The 13,134-nt window shown below is 36.4% G+C and overlaps 1 protein-coding gene across 1 annotated transcript in view; it reads right to left on the bottom strand.

The window, feature by feature from the left end:
- Positions 1–304: 304 nt before the first annotated feature.
- LOC127478534 (mucin-5AC-like) overlaps positions 305–13,134 on the bottom strand; it is a 52,275-nt gene continuing 39,445 nt past the window's right edge. The window contains exons 31-48 of the mRNA XM_051804401.1: positions 12,719–12,942; positions 11,858–12,032; positions 11,427–11,677; positions 9,834–10,017; positions 9,255–9,453; positions 8,149–8,327; positions 7,858–7,927; positions 7,448–7,548; positions 7,060–7,091; positions 6,196–6,373; positions 5,413–5,517; positions 5,161–5,195; positions 4,661–4,783; positions 4,451–4,549; positions 3,600–3,728; positions 2,724–2,781; positions 2,021–2,126; positions 305–1,502 (exon numbers count right to left, since the gene is read on the bottom strand). Coding sequence (XP_051660361.1) covers positions 1,271–1,502; positions 2,021–2,126; positions 2,724–2,781; positions 3,600–3,728; positions 4,451–4,549; positions 4,661–4,783; positions 5,161–5,195; positions 5,413–5,517; positions 6,196–6,373; positions 7,060–7,091; positions 7,448–7,548; positions 7,858–7,927; positions 8,149–8,327; positions 9,255–9,453; positions 9,834–10,017; positions 11,427–11,677; positions 11,858–12,032; positions 12,719–12,942 — 2,480 coding nt within the window. The 3' untranslated portion in view covers positions 305–1,270. The remainder of the gene's footprint in view (positions 1,503–2,020; positions 2,127–2,723; positions 2,782–3,599; positions 3,729–4,450; positions 4,550–4,660; positions 4,784–5,160; positions 5,196–5,412; positions 5,518–6,195; positions 6,374–7,059; positions 7,092–7,447; positions 7,549–7,857; positions 7,928–8,148; positions 8,328–9,254; positions 9,454–9,833; positions 10,018–11,426; positions 11,678–11,857; positions 12,033–12,718; positions 12,943–13,134) is intronic.

Below are 13,134 nucleotides of genomic sequence, written 5' to 3'. Positions count from 1 at the left end.
CATGTATTGCAGTGGGCTCAAAAATATGAGACTAACTGGTTTGAAATACTTTGGATAGTTTCTGTCAGTCAGGTAAAGAACGTTTGGAGCCACAAAATATGTATAGACTCAGAGACGTGCTTGCTTACTGAAAGTTCACTAATTCATAGCATCTGAAGCCTTGTGCTTGGAACACTAAGTATTTGCCCCCTCTATAAGGGGCTCGGTACCACAGCCTAGAGTGACTTTTGACTTGGAGCTATGCTTTATGGGGCCAGCAACTCTAACTCGAGGGATTCAGTGAAAAGTCAAAGCAGATGTGCTGTAAAATGCTCAAAATTTATTAATCATCATTGCTTTCCCCCCATAAGGAACAAAAATAAAACAATATTCAAAAACAAAAGAAGAAAATATACCATACCCAGACAACATGGCTGAGACTAAGAAATGGGATAACATTAATTCTGAAAGAAATGACCCAATAAATCAGTTTTCCAAAAAAAATAATAAATAGCAATGGTTCAACTTTTACAAGCTTCCTAAGAAAGAATTTACAATTATTATTATTATTATTAATAATAAACTTCTGTTTTAAAAAAATCCTTCATATGCCCCTGTTGGCAAATATATATATATATATATATATATATACTTCTTCTGTAAACAGTTAACCACAAACAAAACAAAAAAAATCCATATTTTCATACAGTTACTATGCTGATGGTGTTATGTAAACAAAAAGTAGTGTGCAGCAGCTTGTCGTAATAGGATTTTTTCCTTTTTCTCACAAAAAATATATAGGGAAATATGTCCATCATACATTGTCCAAAATATTGAAGTTTACAATTTTGAAAAAGTATGGCTTTCTGCAGTCTAAGTTTTCCTCAATGCAAAAAGAAACATATAGACGCAGAGAGGTACAGTTTTCCTTGGTTTTTGTTTGTTTTCTGGATTTATCTTTTGATTTGTCTCAATGAACTGGAATGAGAATGTTATTAAAAATCCATCTCTCAATCTTATGTTACAGCACTTCTCAGAAGACAAATGAACAGCAAATGACAAGATGACCTTATGCTGTGCTTCTCAAGGAGGTAAAAGACATGAAAGAAAAAATGGGAGATATATCGATAACGAAAACTGAAATTATGTAGACAAGACATATTGGGATTTTATGCAGAAAATATCATCTGTTCATCCAAAATTTTAGCTGCTCTTGACACTTCCATATTTTTTCAAAGTTTTTTTATTTTAGTCTTATGTCCAGCCCTTATTTGGCGACTTGTCTCCAGTTCTAATTTTTGGCATTTGCCTGTTCCTGAGAGGTCTTTGTCTGGCTTGTCTCCTGTTGGGTGCTGTCTTGGGGAATGCACTGAGCAGTCACACAGCTGCATTTCTCCACATAGGTGTATGAGTGATCAAGGTAGGTTCCGTCACTGCATGTCAGAGTCACCTTTCTTTGGCTGGTCTTGATTTCCTGACAGCATGAGCATTTGTGTTCCATTGTGTTTGTCTTTTGAGAATATCTGATGGAAAAACCAATCAAAGAGAGAGATTCAGAATTTATGTGAGAAATACCACTGCCCCTTCCACCCATTACAAAACATAATCAAAAGTTGTTTACTTGCATATGGGACTATTGCTCAATATTACCATTCTTACAGTATTGTAGTGAAATATAGGTAAGTTGTTCCTAATTATAAAAATCAATGGATCTAACTCTTCATTGAGGCCCAGAAAAAAATAAAGGAGTTAATCCAGATCACACAGTGAGCCAGTTCAGTGAGAGGAAAGCAAGAAACAAATAACCTCACTTTTACATGGGCAAAATCTAAACTGACACTGAACAGGCTGATAAACATTGTGAATCTTGAGGTAATTTAGTACGTCACGTCTGTTTAAAATTCTAGTTAATTATCACAATGCAAACAGTTGATGACTAGGTGGATGTTGGACACATCAGAAAATCACTTGCAGTTTGCTTTGTGTAACTGGTGTAAAGAGTAGAAGACAAGAGACCACAATTATCTTTTATACCACTCACCGTGAGTAAGCGTCACAGCTGCCTTCACAGTATGTCATCTCAACAGGTGCAGGAGATACACATCCGTTATATTTGATGACAGCTGTAGTATTGTGCTTCATACAAACTAAAGCCATCACAAACCAAAAGGAAATAGGTTAAGATATATGTGCATATAAATAGATAGCTGTGTATGATAGACAGTTGGTAATCAAAAACTAAGAGGGATGGAGCTGAAATAGGAAATTAAGTCACAGTACACTTTTTTTTAATAATTGCTAAGGGCCAAATGAAGATTCTTGCTGTTTGTATTGTCAAGTGGGTGAATTTTTCCCTTTTTCTTATGCAACTTTAGTGCAGGATGCAGAAATAAAGAGTGGTACAATGGCAACTGCTCAATGCACACCCACCTCCCAAGACTGGCTTCCCTTTCTTCCTTAAAGAGGATGTATCTATGGAAATTGGAGAGTATTCATAGTCTTTGCCCTCTCACAAAAAAAGCTAACATTTAACAGTATGGGATGGGAAAGTTCACCCCGTCTTTGTTTCCCAAGGCCCTAAAATGCATGCTGGAGATGTTCTGTTCCTTTCTTTTTCCACCTGTTTCCCTTCTCACCCCAGTGTGAAACGGCAATCCCAAACTTGGTCTATATAAGATGGGCTAATATACCTAATAAGGCACATTTTATCATTACTTACTCTTAACAAAATTATCATTACTTACGCTTCGGTTTTCTTCGGCACTCTATACAGCAACCATCGTCAGATAACTTGATGTCATTCTTTAGTGGGAAAACATATAAAGGTAACTCAGGTTTCATATCTGCATACTGAAGCAGACTTTCCCTGCTTCCTAAGTTTCTCTGGCACCAGAGGGTTTTTTTTTTCTATTGACATGGAATCTAATTTCAAGCAAGGCTAAATATTAAGGGCACATAACTACTAAAATATTAATAAGAGTTCTTTGAAAGCTGAAACAGGGAAGGACCAGAACTGCTTTATTGTCATCAGAGTTCAGTAGTAAAATTTCAGATATAAAGCTTATAGCAAATGTAGGTCAAAATATTGAGTGACCAAAGCCAGCACAGGTGAAGGATTATGTCAGACAGGGTAACACAATGAATGAAATAACTGACTTGCCAGAGGTGTGGGGCTAGTTCTAATCTACCCTGAGTATTAATTTGAATGAAGTCGCTTATTTTCCTTCACCTTTCCTTTCAATTAGTGAATTCTAAAAAAAAGCACCTAAAATAATTTATAATCTTAAATAATTTAGGAATAAACCCCCAATTATTTTTCAAAAATCAATATGATTTTTGCATCTATGTCACCTGACACTTTTAGGAATCCAAAACATTATGCTGTACCCTTTTCTGTACTGCCCAGTCCCCAGTGAGGATTGATATATCACCCATTTTGATTTTGAGTTGCTTTTCTGAAATAAAATCTCATAGGGACCAGATTCAGAGAGGACAAAAAGAGAGCTACTTTCTATATGATGCTTCTGCTAGATATTTTCCTTGGACACTATGACCCTTTTGTCACTGGTGTTAGCCACTGCAATCTTTTCAAATATGAGAACTGGCAGAGCAGTACTTACTAGATCACATTCATCAGGGTTAAAGGCAGGACAGCTTGTCTGTCTGACAACTTGAATGAACTGGTCAGCATGTTTTTCACATGTGTAGACTGTGCAGTTATCACCAGGTGGGTTCCAGTATTCTCCTTCCTGAAAGGAATCAAAATTAAAGTGAATAAAAATCTTCTTAAATAAAAATAAAAAAAAAAATCAACACCCAAACCCCAGTGTCTTATCATCACTGTGTACAGCAGTTTGATTATTCTGAACAAATTTCCTTGAATTTCAGCTGATAGTTATTTGCCATGTTATCATACTGCCACAAGTGTTTTTCATTAACCAAGTGAAGAGGTTTTGTTTTTATCTGGATATAGATGAACTTTTTGTGTGAATAGGGTAAGTATGTGGACTCATTTGGAAGGAATTTTTGGGTATGTCCATTCAGATACATGGAAGAATTTCTCATGGCTTCACTGACTCATCCTGTCATAAAGCTTTCAGCTAATTTAAGATAAGCTGTTTGGAGCTGAAAGCTGCCTCCACAAATAAAATTTTCCTTTCAGCAAAATGGCTGCTACATTTTCAGAGCTGAAGGGGCAAATAAGAGCCCATTGCTTTCACCTGTGTATTTTTCTATGTTGATTTCTGAAAGCTATTGTTCAGTATCACAGTCCTTCTTGAAGTCTTAGAACTGAAGTTTCATGGTATAAGATACTATTTAAACTGTGTGGAGGCAGTCCACTCCCTGCCTGAATAAGCATGTGCCTAACATGAGAAAAGATGCAGGAAATATATGTGACAAATACAAGGAGCAGAAAGAACGAAAAGACTGGCAGAGTTCCCCAAAAGTGAACTAAACTAGTGATAATTACATAGACCACGTGTGTAATGTTGTGTCCCACAGTCACCACACAAGCCTCTGCCTTGCATGTGCCGCAGCACTGTCCCGGTTCCTCTGTATACTTATAACCCTGTTTTGAAAGAAATAGAAAGGAAATGACATTGAGTCAGGTCACTGACACTAACTAGTGGTTATTAGAGCTGAGCGGGGAAGGAATTTCTGACGGCAAAATAGCACTCACCAGTGGGCAGTATGTGTCACAGGTAACAGGCTTGCACTTGACAGTAACACGGTGAGGCCTTAAGTAAGAGGATTCAGAGCAGGTGCATTCTTCACAGGGGCCTGATGGAATGACAGTTCCAGGCTAGGGGGAGTCAGGAAAAAAGTCATTATTAGTCAGTAAACCCAAGTTTCTCTGTGTATGTAAGTCACAGACAATACAAAGATGTATAGGCTAAGCTATCCGTAAATACAATTTTAGTTGTTTTATTTAAGAAGAGTTTCTGGTTTGGTAATAACGATTTTGGAATTAAATTCTGCTCATGCAGAAAGTAGAGCAGAAAATGCTTTTGCTTTTACAGAAGGTGTTGATTTGCTAACCTTGATTAAATAATTAATAATATTATATAATTATATCTCACGTCTTTCTGCAAAATATGGACCATGATAGAGATCTCAAAACCATTGCATGGTGAGCTATGTGAAGGTGTATTTTTATAGTGATTTACTCTGTGTACTTACCGCATAGTAAGTTTCATTGACTACACAGCCATGTCCTGTAAAGAAGGAAGAAAGATGGTGTCTTAGAGGTGTAAGTTTTAAGAGGCAGAAGTGTGTAAAAAGGCTCCTGCTTTGCAGGCCTGTGGTGGTAACCTTAAAACACTCGTTCACAGTGAGGCCCAATACGATAATACAGATAATAAGGTTTTTGTATTCATAAACTTAGAAAAATATAGCAGTAAATAACACATGAAGAAGGTGCACAATACTTACTGCATTCAAAGGTAGGACAGCATTTTCCAGGCTGCATTATTGTGATTACTTCTTGTCCCTCTAAGCACTGGGGTGTGACCTCAGGGCAGAGGCTGGTGTTGCAGTCTGTTTCATGGAAGAGAATACACAAAATAATGAACTCAGAATTTTTAAATGAAAGCAATTTTGTTTGACATTAACTTCAGAAGTTTTCCAGTGGGGCAAATATGATGTTGTTTGCCTAAGACAGTTTAGTGACTACTTCAGTCTGCATGCCCAGGTGTTTTCAGAGTGAATGGGCTTTTCCATAACACTTGTAAAACAAAACATTGTATGAGAAGAACACAGTGATGATTGCTGGAAAGAGATAATTCCAAAGAGAAATTTGTATCATCATATTTGGAAAATATGATGACTGTCAGTGGGTCAGGAACTTTCTTGAGCAATTTTTAAATGTTCAAGACTATATTTTTTTTAAGTTAAGATAACTTTCTAATACTGGTCTTTGAAACAGAAAATATTGTGAATGGTTTTTGAATATTGTTTCAGATGGTGGCAGCATTAAAGTTTTTCAGTGTTAAATTATAGAAGATTTCAGTTACTTCTGTGTCTAACTATATAAAATCTTTTAATCTTTAAATTTGTTATCTTCAGACATTTAGTATATGCTATGCAAGTAGGCCCTAAAAAGTGTGATGAGGGAGAAAAGCATTATTACATCCATGCAAAGTATTAAAAAAATTGCTGTAGTTTCCCAAAATGAATATAGTGTATTCCCCATGATAAAGAACTAAGACTACTTACAGCACTCAGTCCTAGTACAGCATGGATCTTCTGGTATCTGTGTCTGAACAGGCATGTAACCTGGTTCATCACAAAATACTTGCTGTGTCGGAGAACATTTGTGTTTTGTACAGTGCACCTTAAGAGTATTTTTGTCACAGACACATTCCTGGCAATCTTTTGTCCATTTTTCTCCTGGCTATATAAAAAATAAAAACACACACAAAGAGAAGGAAAAAAAATAAGTAAATTCAAGCCAAAACAATTCTATTTGCTTCTAGTTGACATATTCATGGATACAGTGATACCTGATTATATCAACCTTTTTGTATTTTTAGATTTTACAAAAGACCTTCAAATTGAAGCTTCTTAGGGGAAGATACTGGAGGCCACTGAAGGTTCTGAGTGTGTTCACAAAGCTATGACTTTGTTATGTCAGCATGAGTGATACAGGATTTCTAAAGGAGAAGTGATTGAGCTTTGCATGCATTTTTGAATATGAAATGATCATATGACAAACTCATTTGCACATTAGGTTGTAGATTTGTATGCAGCTGAGGAACTAAGAATGCAGACTGTGAACAATATCAGCAACAGGTAAAATTTGTTATCCATCTCTCCCTTCAGTTATAGTAACTTTAGCAAGACAAACTTCTGTAAATAAAAGAAACTGTATGTGAGGTTATTGAAAGAATACTTCACCACTTCCTGTTACATTTCTGAGGGCTGCTCTAGCACTAAATATTTTTAAGACTAAGAGGGAACCAACATTTGAAAAGACAAAGTCTTCGCCAACCTAAGCAAAGCTTTGTTTTAGTGGAACACTAAGTACCCTCTTGTTTCACTTATCTGTGCACTTTAAGCCACATTGATTGTGATACTTACCCATCTGGGTACTCCATTTGGTTCCCTGCAAGCTGGAAAGAAAAAGAAAAAAACCCAGACAATGAAATGAATGGAGATTCACACCACTAAAAATTGACATATGTGCAGTTACAAATAAAAATATTGTGAAGATAAAGCTAACAAGAAAATGAATATGCGGACTAGTTCTGAAATATAGAGTTCTACCATCTTGGTAGGTCTCATATAAGGAGGGATGATGAAAAAAAGATAATATTATTATTCAATTTTTAGATGGGGAGACTAAAGGAGCTTAAAGAAGCTAATTTGCTGATGATCTGACCATGTAGAAGACAGCAGTAGAACTCAGGCCTCCTGACTAACAAACCTGATCTCTATTTATTCCCCAAACTAGCTACAGATTACTTACAGCATTCAGGGACACAGATATTGCTTTCTGCACTCAGGAGTGTCGTTCCTTCAGGACAGAAACAGCCTTCAGTTATTCCAAAGCCAGGATGCTCAACAGAGCTGGAATGAGAGGAATGTATGTATTTGAGTACAATATTTTTGTGATGAAGCAGGAGACAGAACAGCATATACAGAAGGTTGACATATCAGATACAAGAGACAAAAAATTTAACCTTCCTGGCGTGCAACAAGAAGCACATATAGACAGAGCTGATTGATATTTATAAATCTTGAATAAGTTATCCAAATTTGCAACACATTTTGTTATGAAATAACTCAAATTTCTAAGGAAAGTGGATAGGCAATAATAGAAAAAAAAAAAATAAAAGCAGTTGTTTCAGGATGAGGGTTTTTTTTGCCTTTCCTTACCTTTGATCACAGGTATCAGGATTAATGGGCCCACATGGCTTGTATGCCAAGCTTGCTGGACAGCTGAATGCTGTATGGAAAAAGACCAAAAAAAAAAATTAAAAATTGACTGTAGATGCATTTTTGCTGCAAAAATGACTACAGCTTTGCCTTCGTCTGCAGCTTCTGTGAGAAAGGACCCCGCTGGATTTTTGTTGACAGCAGCCAAGTGTTAGATAGAAGACATGTTTACTGAATAAAAAACTAACTTCTACCATTTATCACATCCATTTTGAGTTCTGCAATACTTACAGCATGTATTGTTGGTCTTTCCTCTCCAGTCAATGCAGACACCTCTAGACGCACACTCTGTAGCATATATCTCCAAACTGGAACACTGCATGGATTCATCATCTATGCGACATCCATCGAAAACACAGCCTTTGAAAAATGGTTCTGGTGGTATCACAGTATGACATTGTGCAAAAATCCTGCAGACAGTAAAGAAAGCCCCTTCTATGTTAATGAGCCATTATATAAAGTCTGTTCCTGTCAGACAACACTTTCCACTTAATAGTGTGTGACTTTCTGCTTCAGAAAGGAAGGTGTGAAGAAACAAACCATAGGAATGGCCAATAAACTGGGAGTTAAGTTCAGGAAAGATTAGGAAATCTGAAGCTCCTTTTATTTTCTGGAGAGGTTAATGGTCATAGTGTTTCTGTATGTGTACACAGCTTTTCGTCAGTCTGAGACCATAAATTTAGTGTAAAAGGCAATTGCACTGGGTTGAGGAAAAAAAGGGATGACAAAAGTAGTCTAGAGATAGAAAAATTGGACATAAAATAGCTCAGAACTTATAAGACAGTACAGAAAGCACATGTAAGAGGGCCTTTATAAAGGACTCAGCTAAAAAAAAAGCTGTTTTCAGCCTACACAAGTATAGGAAATACTTCAGGAAGCAAGCATTTGTGCTTTTGGAGCTCCATGTTTTACATAAAATGTACAAAGAATGACTGTTTGTGTCTGCTTTCTTAACCTGTTTGATAACCAGGTTCTTTATAGTTTGTACTGAATACCCAGTTCAAATGTAGAGTTAAGCCTTTGCTGTAACTAAGAGTTATTAAGCATACCCTGGCAGGATTGCAACCAGGGAGTATGGATTTTAGTGCTTGCTGCATCCCTTATATTCTCTCTTCACCTCTCCTTGCTCAGTTATCTTTGGCTTGCAAGTCATTTAGGCAGAGCTGTTTCCTTTCCAAAGGCTTTTTACTATATATACATACATATATGTATATATTCTGTCGTTAAGCAAACATTTTCAGCTATTATAACATGCTAGGGCTATAGTTGTTATTCTTCTTCTAAGATACTGGAAGTTTTGTCTAGAAAGAAAGAATTTGTTCAGGTTTTTTCCTTACTCGCTCAAGATAAGCTTGCAGAGAGGAGGTGTTTCACAGTGAGGCTTTGGTGGAGGTGTGGTTATAGTTGGTACTATTGGTACTCCATGGCACGTCTTGTTGTCATCAACAATCCAGTGATGAGCCATTTGGGGACAGGAAGAAATGATCTTACCGCTTGGTAAACGGCATTCATCTGCTTTGTTATTTGTACATGTTCCTGGAAGAGACAAGCTGAGTAAGTCTCATAAGCCACGTCAGAAATGCACAATACATTACTGTGCCGATATGTTTGGATGTGCTCATGAAATGCATATGGTGCCTTGCTTCATAGTAGTGCTTTCTTTACAGTTATATGAACTTTATGTTCTAGAAAAACAAACAAGTCTAAAACTCCAGTGCCAAAGAAAAAAAACCTGATTGCTGAAATATTGAGCTTTTGATATCCTACAGAAGTTGAAGAGCAGAACTGTTTTCATTTCCATTTTACTGCTCTTTAAAAATTTCTGTCAGTCATGAGACTGCATAGCCAGAGTGGGTGAGAACAACCATGGTAGGATGGGGAAAGAGCACCACCTCCAATGAGTGCATCTGTCTTACCACACTGTCCTTCGGTGTTGTTGCCAAATTTGCTGTATGGGAGTTTCACAGAGAAGATTAGACCACTAAAGGTGATAGTTGCACCAATCTCTTTTATTTCAACAATCATATTGATGCCAAGAGTGGAGAAAGAAATGCCGTCTTTTTCGAAGCCTGGTTTGACAATCTTTTTGTTGAAGTACATCTGAATACAAGATTGAAAAAAAGAAACAACAAAAGACAACTTCAGAATAAGCACTGCTTCTGACTGATTGTTTTAAGTAATATTTAAATTTTCTAATCTTCATAATTATTGCATAAGTCCATATGGTTTTGCATCACATCCAATACTCACTGGCATCTCAATAACAGCATATATTTACATTGATATCTCAGCTTGAACTACTATATTCATAAAATGTGATAATAAACTAAGTGGCCTTTATGTACTGTGTTTGTACAGATTGTGTGCTAATGCACGGTATTCTATATTCAAGTATTTTCTTTGTATCCCTCCTAATTTTGTGTATTGCAAATATTTTTCCTATGAAAATGAGTGGTAGTTTTCTTTAGCTACAGAAATATTTCTGCCATTGCATAATAACTTTGCTGGATAATCACACTGTTCTTTTACAACACATTAATTGGCACTGGAGGAGTTATCTGAATTCAAAATGAAGTCAGATGTCCCTAGTGCCAGTTTTATGTAGTGGTCATATTTATTAGCCTAAGCCATATATATTAGCCTAAGCTTTTTGGTTTGCAGCCAGTATCTTATATGAGCTAACGAAGGTGAACATATTTCCCTGCTCAGTGAACTGGGATAAAGTTAGAGTTAAAACTGTCAGTTACTGTTTTCTTTTGCAGGGAATCACTAGAACCAGCATGCCTTTCTGACTGAGAGTTTGGCATGGCTTTGTAAGGGGAGGGTGCCTATTTAGACAACCTTTTCCTCCCAGTCTTTGCATTGTCTAATTAACTAATAGATTCCTCGGTGTAAGAGTGGGACTGACTATTCATTTTCACTGGCTTGCCAGTGCTAGTTCAGGATCACAAAGGTGACACTCCAAGTCATAGCTTTTCTTCAGCTATACCTCTCTTCCCAGTAGGAAACTGAAGGGGGAGTCATGTCAGGGCTCTATTTGGCACCTGAAGTGCCCTATGCAGAGAAAGCAGTCCCTAGTCATCCAGCTGACAAGAGATACATACCCATATTCACTCTAAGAGTAGAATCACACTTGTGACTTGCATTTGTGTTTGCTCATTATCTGTTTGTTTACAAAAGTGAATGGCACAATGTACCAATTTTCATGAAATATGAATCAAGCACCAGTGTGAGCATTCTTTGTGCCTTCTCTATCAGCTCTGTTATTCTGTTTCCTAGTATTATCTACATGTAAACATACATAATACATAATCTGCATAATGCTGTTTATGACCTTTTGTTCTTAGAATCCAGTGCAATCCTTTTTCCCCCCTCCCATAACAATACCCTCTGCCCTCATCACCTCCACAATATGATATTCTAATAGACTATCTCAAATCAGCATCAGTAAAGCTTGTGGACCTTATTTCTTTTTTGTAAAAATAGAGAAAAAAAAAAAAGTATTTTACCACGTTGGTCATGACACCATTCATGAGTTCCCGAGTCAACACCACTTCTGCAGATTTGTAGAAAATAATAATGGATTTAGGGCAGGAGAGTCCGTCTTTTGCATCACAGTAATAATTGTCGATGTAAACACGGAAGTTGTCATATTTAGGAATAATCTGTTTCACCAGGACGTAAGTGCAGTTTTCAAGGAAAGTATAGTAGATTCCATCGAATGTGATGTAATGAGGGTCACCCCATCCACTACACACACCTGGTACGAAGGAAATATTTGGAAGATTAAGATGATAATTAATGAAGAAGAAAGATTGAGAAACTCAAGTGAATATACTGTAATTAAAAGAGCAACCTTAAGAAAAGAAAATACCCATCTAGTCCATGCAAAGCTTTGCTTTTTTCAACAAACCTAATTGCTTAATCTACTGGTGCTTACATGGACACTCATATCGGTAACAGCAGCCATTTTCATCAGGTACTAGGACTGCAGGATATTTGTTTGCACAGGTAATTTCCTTTACAGGTGGGCAGTATGTTGGTACTATGTCTATATCATTGTCTCCTTTACAGATGACTTCTGTACAGTTGGATAATTTGTAATGTTCTCCAGGCTGAAAAGGAACAAAAAATTCTTGTCACAGAAGATAGCAAATGGGTATAACCTTTATTAAATCTGAAGCAAAGACTAAAATGAAAAACTTCACTGGTAGTAAAAGATTGCCAATATTCCACATGATAAATTTCTTCGATGCTAAAAGAAGGTGGGAGCCTTAATTAGAGCTGTTTCTTCTGCATGAGAAGCTCTTCAGGGGTTTAGGGTGATAAGTGTTAGGTTAAAGGAACTTTATACTAACTATGTATAGTGCACTTCACTGTCAGCACAGACCACCACAAAAGGAAAAATAAAAGTCTATGGAAATAAAAGTAAGAGGGCAGAAGAGAAGCAGATACAAGCCTCCAGAGGAGCTTAAATATTTCTGTTTAGTGACACAACGAGATCCTCAAGAAAACCCATTCTATTATGGCAGAGAGATCTTATTATTGATGCAGTGCATCAGTGTTTTACTACCACTAGAGAAATTAGAAAAGAATAATGTAACTTTCTTTATCAGTATAAAACCCTGAAATTAAAAATAAAAACAAATTCAAATTTTAAGTCATATTTTGCCCATCACTAGTAAAATAATTACAACAACCTGTACATCTAAGCTTTATGGACTACAAGCTATTACGCACTGCTGTCACCTGAAAAAGTACGTTATTTCAAAAGTCATAAAAAAAGTCAGAAATTACATACCTGTAGGGGAGGGTATGTATTAGAAACACAGCCGTGAAAATGAAAACTTTTCGTAGTGGTTGACAGAGGAACTGATGTTGTTGTGGTAGACCACTCAGAGGAAGTAGTGGATAAAGGAGTAGTGACATTACAAGGTACACTGTGTCGTTCAATAGTACATACTGGGCTACAGATTGCATAAAATCTACATCCATCACTATCCATTCTGTTGTAAATCAGATCACCTGTAAAAAAGGAGAAAACATAGAAATACAAAATAAGACAAAAGAGATGAAAAAAAAAGTAAAAAAAGTAAAAAAAGTAACAAGGGAAAAAAACATTTTAAATAAAATTTAAAAAAAAATAACTAATAAAAAAAATAAGGATGCCGCAAAAAAAAAAAAAAAAACACGCTACAAAATATGAACTATATTCCC

Source organism: Manacus candei, unplaced genomic scaffold (assembly GCF_025592945.1).
Source record: "Manacus candei isolate 608988 ecotype Guabito, Panama unplaced genomic scaffold, ASM2559294v1 h1tg000060l, whole genome shotgun sequence".
In the NCBI taxonomy this organism is placed as follows: domain Eukaryota; kingdom Metazoa; phylum Chordata; class Aves; order Passeriformes; family Pipridae; genus Manacus; species Manacus candei.
Note: the sequence above shows the minus strand (reverse complement) of the source record. Positions and strands in the feature narration are given on the sequence as shown.